We start from the raw sequence: 16,077 nt of genomic DNA on the forward strand, positions 1-16,077 counted from the left end.
TTCTGCTATTACATTAAAGAGTTCACTTCCCATCCATTTTTTCCGTCTGTAACATGGGCTCCCCAAAAGAACACTCAGAGAAAAGTTTACACACATCGTTGACCCCATTTACCACAGGTGTCTTGAAATCACAGGGATTCTACCTGTTTTTGTTGTTCTTTACATCCTGTGTATCTATTCCATACACTAGACACAGATTATGCTATAAAGCTATTTTGTGATCAGAAGACTTGAGAGAGGTTAAAACCAAGTCTGTCTCTCTAGCTACAAATTCCTCTGGAAATAGGTAAAGAGACCTACTCATATTTTTAAGAAATTAGCCATATTGTTCCAGTTCCAGCTATAATGGTAATTCATAGAATCACAGAATTTTAGATCCTGGGTGTACTGCAGAAATTGAGCTAGTCAGTGTTTCTTTAAGTGTATTTGTCAGAGAACTCTGGCCTCTAGGAAACTAGTGTTTCCTAGAAACAAGTTTGGGAAACCCTGCATCCTGTATCTCCCTCCCTTTGAATACTCACAATGAAAAGTCAACTCTAAGTCAGCATTGCCCAGACTTATTTGACCAGGGAGTCTTTTTTCCCTGTGTAAGAGCTGTTAACATCCTGCTGTAGGAAATGACTCCAGTCTCATAGTGGAGATCCAGAAAATTAAGCCACTTGTCTAAGGTAACAGAGCCAGTAATGACAGGAGGTGAACCCGTTCATGGTTGATAGCCTCCCTCAGACTGGCTGCATATTTGTATTGACAGCAGTGGCTTCAAAACATTTCAAGATTATTTTTTTACTTGAAATTTATTTAAAGACTCGTTTCTAAAGTATCTAGGATCCTAGTTTAATTTAGAGAGATTTATCCCTTAGCAGATGGATAATGTGTCAGTTGGCCTATTCACTTTAGTAGTACTCTTTATTCATATGCATCAGAAACGACCTGAATAGTAAGCATAGGGAGAACAAAACGCTCCTGAGGGCCCCAGTCTGAGGGGTGGGGAAGGGAGAAGGCCAGTAAGCAACTGAACAAGCAGATATGTAATTACAAATTATGGTACATGCTACGAAGAAAATGAACTACGTGCTGTCAGACTGAGCTTAAATTTGCAATCATTTTTTAATTGGCCCAGATTCAGAAGGAATCAATAGCAGCTGTTTTTATGGTTATCTTGGTACTCAGCTCATGACTACAGCCTGAACCACATAACAGCTCCTCCCCTTCTTGCTTTTCCAGCCTGGTGGAGCAAAATGAGAGCGCACTGAGCCGGCCTAGCCTCTCTCCCAGCCGTCCCCGACGCCCACCATGAACCACTTGGAGGGGGCCGCGGAGGTGGAGGTGACCGACGAGGCGGCAGGCGGGGAGGTGAACGAGTCGGTGGAGGCCGACCTGGAGCACCCCGAGGTGGAGGAGGAGCAGCGGCAGCAGCACTATGCGGGCCGCCCCCCGCGCGGGCGCGCCGTCGAGGACCTCTGCGCCCAGCCCGGGCAGCCGGAGGAGGAGGAGCGCGGGGAGTGCCTGGCGCGCTCGGCCAGCACGGAGAGCGGCTTCCACAACCACACGGACACGGCCGAGGGCGACGTGATCGCCGCGGCCCGCGACGGCTACGACGCGGAGCGCGCGCAGGACCCGGAGGACGAGAGCGCCTACGCCGTGCAGTACCGGCCCGAGGCCGAGGAGTACACCGAGCAGGCGGAGGCTGAGCACGCCGAGGCCACGCACCGCCGCGCGCTGCCCAACCACCTACACTTCCACTCGCTGGAGCACGAGGAGGCCATGAACGCCGCCTACTCGGGGTACGTCTACACGCACCGGCTCTTCCACCGCGGTGAGGACGAGCCCTACGCCGAGCCCTACGCCGACTACGGGGGCCTGCAGGAGCACGTGTACGAGGAGATCGGGGACGCGCCCGAGCTGGACGCGCGCGACGGCCTGCGGCTGTACGAGCAGGAGCGCGACGAGGCCGCCGCGTACCGCCAGGAGGCCCTGGGCGCGCGGCTGCACCACTACGACGAGCGCTCCGACGGCGAGTCCGACAGCCCCGAGAAGGAAGCCGAGTTCGCGCCCTACCCGCGCATGGACAGCTATGAGCAGGAGGAGGACATCGACCAGATCGTAGCCGAGGTCAAGCAGAGCATGAGCTCGCAGAGCCTCGACAAGGCGGCCGAGGACATGCCCGAAGCCGAGCAGGACCTGGAGCGCGCCCCTACCCCGGGCGGGGGCCGCCCCGACGGCCCCGGGCTGCAGGCGCTGGCAGGGCAGCAGCGGGCTGCGGGCACCGTGGGCGGCGAGGCGGTGCAGCGGTACAGCAAGGAGAAGAGGGATGCCATCTCGCTGGCCATCAAGGACATCAAGGAGGCCATAGAGGAGGTGAAAACCAGGACCATCCGTTCGCCTTACACCCCCGACGAGCCCAAAGAGCCCATCTGGGTCATGCGCCAGGACATTAGCCCCACCAGGGATTGTGATGACCAGAGGCCGGGGGATGGAGATGTAAGTATGCGCGGGTTCAGGCTTGCTCGCCTCCACGCGCGGCCAGGAGGGGAGACGGGTGCTGTGTGGCTTTGTTTGTCACTGGGAAATGACTTAATGAGATAAATGGTCTGTGGGAACTCTAAAAACGTGTCCACCGTAAGCCTCAGAAACAGCTTGCACTTAAGCGCCTGTGAGTGAAACACAGGTGGGAGGGAGTTGAAGTGTTGGATGCGCTTATCAGACCCTTAGAGGGATTGCTGTAAATCAGTGGTTCTCAAACTGTTCCTGGAGCGCTTGTTCAGAAATTAATTTCTAGGCGCACTAACCCCCGCCCCTAGTTTCTCATTTAGAAGTTCTGGGGCCTGACAATTTGTATTTCTATTGTCAAATACAAAACAAGTCCGGATTGAGTAAGGAGAGACTTTATTGGAAAGGAATATTGCAACAGGGGAACCTCTGACTGTAAGATCTGCAAGGGTCTCTAGGGTTAGGCAAAAAGGGGGTTTGTTTTCTAGGGAGGAGTAAACAAGGCTAGAACGAACAAGAGCTGAGGCAGTGGGATGAAAGAGTGGCTTGAATGCGTTGCCCAGGAGAGAATGTTTTAAGCCGAGACCAGCCTACTCTCAGGAGGGACTGTTGAGGACAGGTGGTAGGCTGGCCAGAGTTCAGGGACCTGGAGGAAGGAGACAAGCTTAACCAAAGGTTGGTTACCAAGCATTTTGTTCTGATTAATCAGCAGTTCAGCCAATCATTTGTGAGGCAAAGAATGGGAATTTGGAGGGTCTGTGTCTGGCCTTGTCATAGGTAAACAAGGGGACTCCGGGGGAGTCTTACCTACATCATATGGGGAAGGAGTTTCTTTGCAGTAAGCTGTTTCCTGAACACAAAAGGTAGGGGTGTTTCCTTAACCTTGACTGTTTTCCAGGCTCACGGGCTCAGGTGAAGTTCAACATTGCCACTAACAAGTTCCCGGGTGATGCTGCTGCTCCTGGTCCCAGGACCACAATTTGAGAACCCCAACCTTAAAGCAGTCCCTTAAAGGTTTGCGGCAGGCAGTGTAGCCTCTTTGGAGGAAATTCTTCTGAGCCCGTTCCTGCCAGGGGTTCCAGTTTTTTTACCCACCCTGTGCTTCATTGTCGGTTTCAGTAAGTGCTTAATTTTCACTTCTGGTGGTACCAGGGCGTCCTTCTCACTTCACAAGACGTGTTTGGGGTTTTAAACTGAATTGTGCTTCCTTATGAAGAGCTACAGAAAGCTATTGCCGCCCCTGTCGAAATTTTATTTTCCGTTTTTGAAATACCCAAGAAATTTGATAACATGGCAAGCGTGGGTGTCACAATCTGTTCAAAATAAATCAAGAAGACTAACCTTTGCCCCCACTACCTGGCTCTAAAGATTCTCTTTCTGCTCTGACTCTCACTTCTCCATTCTCTTGGATAATTTTTAAGCAATTTCATTTAAAATGGGAGCTTGGAGTAAAAGAAGGGTCAAGAGGTTAAATTCAATTTCATTTAATTCTGTATTTTATGATTGCACCAGGCTGTTTCTCAGTATTTCTTTTGGAGTGAGAAACCATTATTGGAAGCTGTTTGTTCATTTTACTTATACGTAGAGGGCTATGCAGGTCAGAGAAGTGTCATTCACCTCCTCCTTTACTAACAGTCAACATTTGCTGTTAGCTGATTAAGTCACTGGCACCTTTAAGGAAAAGTTGGACACCAGTCAGGAAAGGCTCTGCATCCTCCCCAGCAAGGGGGCAGCATTGGGTCAGCGACGCCCTGTAATCTCTCCTCTGTTTTCCAGGCTTCCCATTCAAACAATTAAAAACAGATGCGCTCACGTGTAGACGTCTCTGTGACCTCCAGCTGTCTCCAGGTTCCTCCCGGAGAGGCGGGAGGGATTACAGCAAGCATTTTGCAGATGTAGTGGAAATGGAGCAGGTTTTCAAAAGTAGGGAGCTGGCAAGAGGCCGGGTTCTAATCCTTTTAGAAACTTGGAAAGCCATCAGAGAAGAAGCTGCAGGAGCATTTGGTCCAGATGCTGGCCTCTTCCTTCAGCTTTCTTACGTGCACCAGCTCCTTGAAGTGTCCGGCTTAGCCACGTTGTCCCTGAAGCGTCGCACTGAACCCAAAGCACAGCCTTCACTAGGGCTGGGGGCTGGCTTTTATTCATTTGAACTAGGAGAACAACTTAATCCTCTTGCTTGATGTTTCCTTCAAAGAGTAGAATTAATTATAGAATGTTGAATGATGCTTTAGAAACCCATACTGTCAGAAATTCAGCTTAATGCTAAGAAATTGGTGAGCAGGGCGTAGTGGGTCATGAATAGTTAATACAAAGCAGAACCGAAACCTGTGCTTTATAATATTCTGCCAGTCATTTTTAAGCCATTTGAATTTGTGGGTTGTATTTCATCTGTCATGCCATATTTGTAGGAAAGACCTTCATTTGCTACCTCTTTGATGGCATTATAGGGGAAGAAATATAAGCATATACATTCTGCTGATTTCCACCTCAGCATCAAAAAATATTTACTGAATGCTCACTCATGTATGCTGTTGTAGAAAATGGAAAAGCACTGCAGTGTATTATAAAGCAATGTGGTCTGAAGTCTGTCTGGGAGGTACTTGTTAAAAATACAAATTACTGGGGCCGGCCCAGTGACGCAGTGGTTAAGTTTGCACGCTCGACTTCGTCAGCCTGGGGTTCCTGGGTTCGGATCCCGGGAGCAGACCTACACACCACTCATCAAGCCATGCTGTGGCGGTGTCCCATTTATAAAATAGAGGAAGACAGGCACAGATGTTAGCTCAGGGCCAATCTTCCTCACCAAGAAAAAAAAAATACAAATTACTACCTTTCCTGTCCAAATCAGAATACCTAAGGTAGGGCCTAGTGATCTGGGATTTTTTTGTTTGTTTTTTGTGGGAATTTTTTTGCTTTGTTTTATTTTGTTTCGTAAATTCTCTCTGTGATTCTTGAGCGTGTAAAAGGTTAAGAACTACTCATTTAAAGGGAAAAAAGTGTATCATCTGGGAAGTTTCCCCATGTAAGATCTGTGGATTTGAGACTTAACTACATTTTTTGTTAGCACAGATACGGTTTTAACCAAAGGGGCTGTCCTACTGTGATTGTGGTCAGCAGACCTGGAGAAGAGGCCCTGGAATTCTTATTACAAAAGCAGTGCATTCTCAAAATGACATGCTTGGAAAGCACAGTGAAGCAAATAGAAGGAAATAAAAAAACACCTATATTACTACTTGCCGGAGGTAGCGGCTGATAGCTAAATCTGCTTCTAACACTACTTTTAATTCCCTCAGAACTTTAGCATTTTTCTCTTCACTTGGAGCAAATTGGCATGTGTTTGCTGGTGAGCTGTACAGAATGTGAAGATAGGATTGCTCATTAGCAAGAACTTATTAAACATGGGCCAGCCCCGTGGTGTAGTGGTTAAGTGTGCACGCTCTGCTGCTGGAGGCCTGGGTTCGGATCCTGGGCACGCACCAACGCACCACTTGTCAGGTCATGCTGTGGCGGTGTCCCACATAAAGTGGAGGAAGATGGGCATGGATATTAGCTCAGGGCCAGTCTTCCTCCGCAAAAAGAGGAGGATTGGCATGGATGTTAGCTCAGGGCTGATCTTCCTCACAAAAGGAAAAAAAAAAGAACTTATCAAACACACACTAGATGCTCAGCACTGAGTGGAAGTAATTGTTTTCTGAAAATTTGAAAAAAATACTTAAAAGTGCTTTGCTTCTAGTAAAGAGTTTCTCTTTTCCAGATATATTTGAACACTACCTCCCAACCCCCTTCTTGAAAAATAATGTTAATGAATGACCAGTTCTGAAGGGTTCCACAGCCTACCGATCTCTGTATGCAAAAGAATCATTCTGAGTAGAGAGCAGAGTCGTGGTAGAATCAGAGAGAAGGGTGGGAGCAAGCACACAGCATAAAGTGGAGGGTTTTGGCTACTTGGAGTGGTGTGTTGTGCAGCTTGAAATGGTATTTATCTCTGCTCCCTCCTAAAGCTATACTAAAATGACAGTAAAATAATAAAAAATATGTAAAGCCACAAGCACTAAGAGACAGAGGACACAGCAGCAGATGAGAACAACAAAATTTTGCAACGCCAAAGTGTTGACTGGCTGTGGTAGACTTCAGTGCTCCCCAGTATTTCCCATTGTCCTCTTCTTTTAAGCACAGGGAGGACTGCTCTGCACTTCATCCCCTAGAAGTTAGGGATAGCCAGTGAAATGGGAGCAGTGAAGTGTGTTGCCACTTCTAGGCAGGAGCAGATAAAAGCATGCTTCTTCCTCTGAAGCCTCATGTTAAGGTGGTGTCACAAGATGGCAGAGCCTCTATCAGCATGGGTCCCCAGTGCCCGTGATGAGCAGGGCTCCCTGCTGACCCTGTGGATGTGTACCATGTGTGAGAGATGAATCAGCTTTGTTGTTTTAAGCTATGGGGATTTGGGGGGGGTTGTTACCACATCATAGCCTGATCGACTCTGACTAATACACTGATGAGGTTTCCATTTTCTCTCCTCTGCCAACTTGTCTGTGAGGCTTTGTGCTGTGGACCCCAAGAAAGCCTCAGGAATTTGAGATACCAGATACCTCTGATGGCAGGAGTATGGGGATGTGGCTGGGAAAAAAAAAATAGTTTGAAAGTCTGTCCCAGGAAGCATTAAATTCCAGATCCCTTCTCTAGCCCATGCAGCCAGGCTTAGAACCCACCCACCCCCAGCCCCCAGTTCCCAGTCCCCAGCAGGAGATTAGAATATTCCTCTCTGAGGTAACAGCTCCAAGAGAAAATACCTACAGGTACTGATGTTTGGGGGTTTCCCAGCACAACACTTGGGTCCTTCCCTGATCACCACATAGTGAAGTTTACTGCCCCTCATGGATCTTCCTATAGGCCTTTTGGGGACCCACTCTTAAATATGAGTGGACAGCCAAGGATCACCGGACATTCAAAGAACATCTCTAACCTGAAAGACAAAGACAAAAAAATAAATGGAAAAAGAAACTTGGAGAAATAAAAGCAGGGCTCAGAGCAGAAAACTATAAAACACTTACAATCAATATCCTCAGAAAGGCAGAAGATAAGAGAGCCATTAAATTAGGATGCCATTTGAAAAGAACATTCTTAAAAACTCTTATTAAAAAAATATGACAGCAGAAATTTAAAATTAAAAAACTTTGATAAGAAGGTTAGAAGACAAAATTGAGATCGTCAAGAAATTATAATAGTTGAGGCAATAGGATTAAAGTAGTAAAAATAAATAAAATGGAGAGAGAAATTATGAGACTATTTCCTAGAACCAAAGAATTATGACAGACTATTTCCAATTGCATGAGAATTTCCTGATGAAAAGATTCCACTGGGTACCTAGAACAATGAGAGAAAAGACCCACAGAAATTTCAGAACAGAAGGGGGAAAGAGAAGATCCTAGAGGCTTTCAGGGAGGTAAAAACAGGTTACAATGATCAGGAATCACAGTGGTGTTGCACTTCTCCAAAGCAACACTGGAAACTGGAAGGCCTACACCGTTTAATTTCCAAGTAAGCGTAAAGATGAAATAAAGATGTTTTCAGATATGCGGAGTCCCAGAAAATTTACCTCCCGTGCACCCTTTTTCAGGAAGGTACTAGAGGATTGCTCCCCAAAATGGGAGTGTAAATCAGGAAAGAAGATAGGAGATCTGGGGAACAGGAGATCCAACACTGGAATGAGACAAAGGGACTCCCCATGGTGATGGGGAAGGAGATCCCAGATGACAGCTGGCTGAAAGCCAGGGGAGCAACCAATCCAGTGTAGACAGAAGCTTGGAGGGCTCCATGTAGGAGGTTTCCAGAAAGGGTGGAAAGGAGAGGTTTCCTAATATGTTTATACTGAGAGGAATCTTAGATTGTTTTAGGAGAGTTTTGCATAAATTATTGATCAAGCCACACGAAACTAAGCAAATAGAAAAACAATTCAGTTATTTACCTCACTAACAGCAGTTGTTACACAGGCAAGAAATGCAGTAATAATATGCATATGTCTCAGCAGGGAAGAGCATGTGTATACTCTTCAGAATACAAGCACTGAGTGTTGATTAACCAAAAATTGTAATATTGACAGGATAAGGGAAGGTGTAGTATAAAAAAGGTAAATCCTAGTCTTTTATAGTGGAAGCCAAGAATTAGTATCTAAAATTGAAAAATCAAGATGAGGCTGTGTAAACACTCTATTTTTGAATATAGAAATACCAGAAGAAATGCTAAAAGACTTGGGAGTGTGACCAGGGAGCAGGGAGGAGTAGGGAAGAGGACTTCGGTTTTTCCACAAGCCATAGAGTGTTGTTTGACTTTTAAAACTATAGTTGTGTATTTCTTAGCCTTAAATTAAAAAATATAAAGAGTTGGAGTCATTATTCAGAGATCACTCACTGTACAAAGAGATCATCTCATTATTACTGTTTCCTTGAAAAAGTCGAGAAGGCAAACACTTCTGTATATGCGCACAATTTATAGAAAATGACTGCTTTATTAACTATGATATATGGTAAGATGAATATTCTAGGTTTTTCATTTGAATTTCATGCTCTTTGTGTATGTATTAAGCATCACACTTCCATCTGTCTTACATTTACACATAAGAGTAAAGAAGTAAAAAGTAGGTCAGGGTGGGGGCTGTACTACTCAAGGTGAAGAACCCTGATTGGTAAGTGGATTTGCACCTTGACAATGAAAAACCTGAAGAGTTCAGGAGCTGTGGGCTTGATAATGGGCTTCGAGTTTGGAAACCACTGAGCATATGTGGGAAGGAGGGCGGCAAGAATGCTAATCACTGCCGTGGGAATGATGCTGGCTGAGGTCACATGTGGATGCACTGATTGCTGCTTATTTAGGTTTTATACTTATTTAGGTTAATGATTTTTACTTCAAAAATGAAATGTTTTCAAGATGCCTTCCTTTACCAGAGTACATTTACTGGCCCACTCTGCAACTTAGGATCAGCAGTCAACTGTCGTATCCCTGCCAATGGGGAGTAACACGCTAAGTAACAGAACTTAGTTGTTGATAACAAAAAAAAAAATGAGCCATTTTTCTAGGAATTGTGAGGACCTGATATGACTGGGGTAACTTTCCTAAAGATGTAATGATCTTACTGTTACAACTTCAAAATGAAAGGCTTGACCTTGAAATCCCTTTTGGAGAGTAAATCATTTCGGTTATGAAGAAACAAAAGGAGGTAGGAGAATGTGTGTTTTTGCGCTCTTCTCCTGGATTGGAAACATTGGCTCTGATTATTTTAACTCACCTTTAGAGTTTCACCTGTCCGTTCAGCTCCAGGCAGGCCCAGTTTGCAGGGCTGGGCAGATCATTGCTGTAGTGGAATCACTGGGGCAAACTTGTCTGATCTGCACAGGAGGAGGCAAGGTTTCCAATTACTTTATGTTCCATAGAATGAAAGTAAGTGATGGGAAAGATTGATTTTTCTAACCTCCAGGCTCCAATTTTTTCTCTTCACCTGACCCCACTCCCGAGAGGAATCTTTCTCAACTTTTTTAAATGGATTGTGTCACTAGACAGTATATTTGTGAAACTGTGCCCAGAAGTGATGGGATGAGCAGCGGGGAAGGAAATGGACAATTTAGCCAGAGAGAATTTTATCACTTTCCGGAGAGAAATGCAGCACACAGGGCCACAGTTTGGGTGTCTGACATGCTCGCTTAATAAGTTGGGGCTCGAGAAACTTCCCAGGAGTCTTAAGAAAAATTGTGTCAGCTTCCCCACCTGTACACTCCATATTTTCTGATAAGTGGGCTGGGTGTGTATAAGGGAGGAAGGGAAGGTACAGGGAGAGGAACAGATAAATCATAGATAATTGAATTCCATATGTAACCCAATTAAATCCTCGGCCCATGTAGTCCTGGGGAATTATGAAATGTGATTTATCTATAAATGCGATCATCTCCAAAATGAGACATACTCCTATTAAAGTGTCACTGGCAACATATTCTTACTACAAAATGTAGTTTCTCAGTCTACTTGCTTTGAAACACAGTTTTCACTGGCCACTTTCTTGAGAGCAGCCATAGAGAGGATGTTGTTTTATTTCAACAAAGGCCACCTCCCTTTCCTGAAGAATTCCACTGGCAGTTTTTCTCTCCTGCTGTTTCCCATATTGAAACAGCAGACACTCGACTGCCTGCTTGGCATGCCTAGTTGACCTATCTTTATTTAGTTGGTCAGACTTTGCCAGTGGGACACCAAAAACTAACTAAATAAGGCTGGTAATGGATCGACGGAGATTTGGAGCTAGGCTGGGCATTTTGGCCTCAGTTTCCCAGATGGAATAGCTAAATATAGCTGGGTTATGTGACCCAGGGGCCTCAGCCTGCTGGTCACTGTCTTTGACACATTTCACAGAGCGTTCCAGGGCCAATCAGCCTGGACATCTAATTTCCTTTGTCTTGGGCAAAGGCAAAGAGATTCCCCCCGGGAAGTAATTTCCTAGTGTAAATTCCTGGCATGACTAGGCAGACCCCACTGACCAAGACCAGATAGCACCTCTCACATGTAAAGACCACCCCCACCCCCCGGGCTAACCTTACTCATTGACCTTGTGCTTACAACTTCCAGATCTACTTTTGTTTATCCAGACTTGCCTCCATGACCCACTTCTTACCACACTTGCTCTCACCTCTGTTCGGATCACATTCCCCTTCAGTACTGTCAGGGCCCCACTCTTTAAATAGATTCCAGGATTGGGAAATTCCTGATTAGATTCTCTGGAGGTTGGGTCTTGGCGTCAGTATTTCTGAAGCCCAGTCAAAACTGGTAACTGCTGACTTAAACTGCGGACTACAGTTTAACACTTTCTTTACTTTCTTATTTTCTTCTTGTCCCGCGTGCACGTGCCTGTTGCCTCTGTAATTCTCTGTCAGTCTATTGAAGGCATAGTGTCTTCTCCTCTCATATCTCAGAGCAAGTCGCACAAAGTTGATGCTCAGTACGCATTTGGTATTTGTAAATTTTTGCCCTACAGTTGACCTGCGGCAGTTACCTTGAGTTGGTCATCTGCTTTCTTCCTCAACTTCAGTTTCCTCATCAGTGAAATGAATTATCAGATTTATTTCCCAGGGTCACTATGAGAGAAGTTGGTTTTGTAGATATGGAGTCCTCTATGGAAATGGAAAATAAGAAGCACAAGTTTAGTGTATCACTTGCCTTAGTAGGTCAAAGTTCACTTAACATTGAGGGTTGTCATTGGCAAACTGTGAATTAGAGGTAGTTGGCTGTTAGCACCCCTCTTCACCTTCTCCAGACAGGTGTTTCTCTTTGTTTTCCGCTAGCACTCAGATCCCTCCCATGCCCTCACGGTGCTGCCCATCCTGGTCAGGCATTCTGAATGACCTGAGGTCTCCACTTGCACCTTACGCAGCACTGTATCATCAGCCTTTTTTTTCCAGGGCTGGTCTGATGAAGTCAGACTAAACTGCTGATTAGTGATAATGGCAACATGCACCATCCCCTTCAAATAACATTTACCTTTTATTGGAATCCCCAATTCAAGAGAGCAATTGGAGAAAGTGTTTTGAGGCAGGAAACCATTTCAGCAGTAACACTTCTTAGTCAGAAACCAGCCACTCTCCTGCTGAGGAGGAGATCCTGGGAAGTAAGGGCTTAATGTTAACACCTGCTTTAATCATGTGCACTTTTGTGCCCACCTATTTTTGTTAATTTTGAGAAAGATGATGTAATGAGGATCGAGAAGCACCCTTGCTTCATCTGGGCCTTGATTTCCTTGACATCAGCTCCTCCCTGTCCTCTCTCCCTTTCCCCCTGCCTTGAATTCAGCATCAGCCTATGTGAATTTTTTTTTTTGATTGTTGCTAGGAAACCGTTGACCAAGGTCAAGTGCACATGCTAATTCATTAAGACTTGTTAGGAGCATCTTATCCTGTTGACTTTGTGGTTGTGTCATCAAGCTTACAAGGGCAAGTGAGAAGATCATTTTGCTGCCAAAGAATTTGCTTCCAATTCATGAAGGATTCCTGTTAAGGTATCGTGGACTGAGAGGTTTCCTCTTGCTGATCCACACCTCCACAGGGAGTTCTGGTCAGCCGTAGTTTTTCCATGACCTAGATAGCAAGAGTTGGAGTTGAAATAGGATCTGAAGTCAAGTAGACAGACTTTAGGATGAATATATGTTTTGTAGGGGCCTGATTTCCCCAAGTGAGTCAATTCCTGGCTGGATGGATGTGTTCCTGGGAGGTGGAAGAGTGGGAGAGGTTGTCTTAGGATAGTTCACTCCATTCTGTCTCCCATCTGTGGCCTGAAAAGGACTAGATCCCAAGCATCCTTATCTCAGAGTGTTCTCCTGGCCTGCTGTGAAAGAGTATGCATCGTAGTGTTGGCTCAAAAACCGTCTTGTATATGGTTCAGACTGTCTAGAAAAAGGGGGCTGGCACACACTCTAGGTCAACATCCCAGAAGCTTATCTAGAAGCATAACCTTAGAACCAAAGGATCTGCTGCCAGGACAGCAAAAATGGGCCCCAGTGGATTTCACCAAGCAGACCTCAGAAACTGATAGAAAACCTCTCCTTATACAAGTGAATGATATCAAAGGAATAAATGTCTCTTCAACCATCTGCCATGCAAAGTGCAATCAAGTGATTAGGTTGAGTTTTGTTATACCGTCATGTGCTGCTTAACGACATTTCGGTCAATTGCAGACCATATACAGTGGTATGTGGCCTGTCATCATACGTGCTCCCATAAGATTAGTACCATATAGCCTAGGTGTGTAGTAGGCTGTACTGTTTAGGGTTGTGTAAGTACACTCTATGATGTTCGTACAACAATGAAATCGCCTGAGGATGCATTTCTCAGAATGTGTCCTCGTCGTTAAGCGACACATGACTGTAGTTGTCCCCCCGCTAACGTTTTTGAGTTTAATCAAGCACTAGCTACATACAGGACATTGTGAATAACAAATAGGGCCTGGCCACAAAACCACGCTATTCTTCATTTTGTCAGTGAACCAGAATGAGTTGCAACTACTGTCCCTAGTCACCAATTGAAGGTCTGTCTCACAGTTTATCATCCACTCATTCAACAAATGTTTTCAAGTTCCTCCTACAGATCAGGTACTGTGGAAGACACCAGGGATACAGCAGCAACTGATACACAGGCTCTGGCTAAAATAGACACAGGCCCTACCTGTGCAGAGTTTATGATCTACTCTGGGCTAGCCCTTTGTTGAGCCCGCAGCCAGACCTCCAAGCCTCCTCTGCTCTTGAGGCTTTCATCTGAAGGTTTATTTAGTGTCTTAGCTATCTACTGCTGTGTAAGAAATTGCCCCAAAACTTAGTGGCATAAAGCAAGCCACATTGATTATCTCACAGTTTCTGTGGTCAGGAGTCTGGCATAACTCAGCTGGTCCTCTGCTTTAGGGTCTCTCAGAGGCTGCAATCAAGGTGTCAGTGGCCTGTAGTCATCTTAAGGCTCTACTTGGGAAAGACCTCCCAAGCTCATGTACTTATTGGCAGGATTCAGCTCTTCCCAGGCTGTTGGAGTGAAGGCCTCAGTTCCCAACTGACTATTGGCCAGGGGCACCCTTGGTTCCTTACCACATGGGCACTCTTCCACATGGCAGCTTTCTTAATGTTGTGTGCAAGACAAGAAGGCCATAGAGTCTGATAGCAAGATGTAAGTCACAGCCTTTTGTAACCCAGCCACAGGGTGACATTCCATTACCTTTGCTGCATTTTATTGCTTAGAATAAGTCACTAGCCCACACTCCCTCCCCAGGGAGAGGGTTACACAAGGGTCTGAATACCAGGACGTGGGGATCACAGGGGCCATCTGAGAAGTCCGCCTGCCACATTTGGCAGCTGTCATTACCTTGTGCCAGCAAAGAGCTGTTGGGCTTAAAACCTAAGGACCTAGAAGCTGCTGGCCTTGTCCTCCCCCAGCTGGCCCTGTCAACCATTCCCAACTCCTAGGCTTGTTTATTTTGTTGTCTGACTGAGAATAGGCAGACCTACAGATCCTGAAGTGACCGACAGAGAAGGAAGCCAAAGTGGCGAAAAAGGGAACGGGCGTGTGAGCCAGCTCAGAGGTGAGGCAGGCAGGGATGTCAGAGAAAGTTGGGACTCAGGAGGGCCTGTGGAAATGGGAAAGAGGAGGTATTGTCCTAAAGGAAGAATGGTGTCCACGTGGATTCTTCATAAGTAGGAGTTTAACTTCATTCTCAAGGGACTGCCAGTGTCAAAAGAAATTTGCTATGAAGACTCATTCATAAGTTGAGGCAGAGCTTTTCAACCAGTATGCTGATGATCCCCCTTGCCTTTGAGGATGAGGGTCACTTGGGCCACTGGGCATGTTGCCTTCAACCCTGGCAGCCTCCAGATCCCCTCCAGTTAACCCAATGTATCGTATGAACATTATCGTTGCTCTGTGTGCCATGACACAAACAAGGCTGAGAGGCACAGAGTTAACAGGTCTTGCTGGTACTGAGAGAACCATCCAGGAGAGCAGCCCTGGCTATCATCCTGGTGCCTTGATTTCTCCCTCAGCTGTAGAATGTGGATCCTATTCTTGATGTTCCCATCTCAACCACCTTGTTGTGGGTGACGTTTTCCATCGCAGGTGTTATCCATTATTGATGAGGCATGGAGAAGGCAGTGGTGAATAATTAAGCAGGTTTCAAGTGCAGATTGAACATTAAAGGGAAGGAAAGAATGAAAATAAGGGAGCCAGGGAAAGAATTCTGAATTCTGTTGCACCAACAGGACACTATATGTAGATGCTTTCTATAACTTTCCAGAAGGCCTAGTGGTTTTCTTTGTAGTCTGTCTGGTGATTTTAAGTCTTATGTGTGATGGTGGTTCTGGTTAATAACTGGAAAAATTACAAGCTCTTCACGGAAGCAGTGAAGATTCTAATGGCTTCACCCTGTCCTGAGTGGTTCATGAATCCAAACCAAAGCAATTTTTAAGAGCGATAGTGGGGTAAATGGCTTCGCCCATGAGCTGGAGAGAGTTAAATGGTAGGGAGTATTCTGTCTGGACACTTGTGAATCAACATCCAGAGATTTTCTATCTTTTAAATAATTAGTGGAAAGAAGAAAGTGTTTTGAGAGATGCCCAGTGCTACAAATTAGTAAGGAATACCACCTGCACTGCTTTTTAAAAGGGCTTTTTTGCCTGGGGGCATCAGCCTGACCTGGATTATAGTAGTTGCAATCTGACTGCCAGCAACAGTGGTCAGAAACACAAGAACAAGCAAGGAGGGAGACAGAAGTGCCCGAGGACATCCTCTCTCTGACCCTGTTTCCCACTCTGGCCTGCAGAGGTGTCCACAGCACAGGAAACTATCAACCAGCATGGGTGGGTTTTCCAGCTGTGGATTGTTCAGGGCCTTTGCTTCTCTTTTTTCTACCTTTTGACCCTATCACAACTTGTAACTAAACAGGTGGACTCAGAGAGAGGCCGATCAGCATGTCTGATAAAGGGTTTGGCGAGAAAGAAGGCTGAAGCCATCTATTAGGATGAGTCTCTTGGATGTTATGTGCCTTTCATCTTTCATGCATCCATGTCCTTCCCCATTGCCA

At 45.7% G+C, this 16,077-nt stretch overlaps 1 protein-coding gene across 1 annotated transcript in view; it reads left to right on the forward strand.

The window, feature by feature from the left end:
• Positions 1-1,231: 1,231 nt before the first annotated feature.
• Positions 1,232-16,077, forward strand: part of APBA1 (amyloid beta precursor protein binding family A member 1) — a 67,766-nt gene continuing 52,920 nt past the window's right edge. Inside the window, exon 1 of the mRNA XM_004440634.3 lies at positions 1,232-2,481. Within this exon, the coding sequence (XP_004440691.1) occupies positions 1,294-2,481 (1,188 nt within the window). The 5' untranslated portion in view covers positions 1,232-1,293. The remainder of the gene's footprint in view (positions 2,482-16,077) is intronic.

The sequence above is a fragment of the Ceratotherium simum genome, chromosome 20, assembly GCF_057802395.1.
Source record: "Ceratotherium simum simum isolate JZ-2026a chromosome 20, ASM5780239v1, whole genome shotgun sequence".
NCBI classification, from domain to species: Eukaryota; Metazoa; Chordata; class Mammalia; order Perissodactyla; family Rhinocerotidae; genus Ceratotherium; species Ceratotherium simum.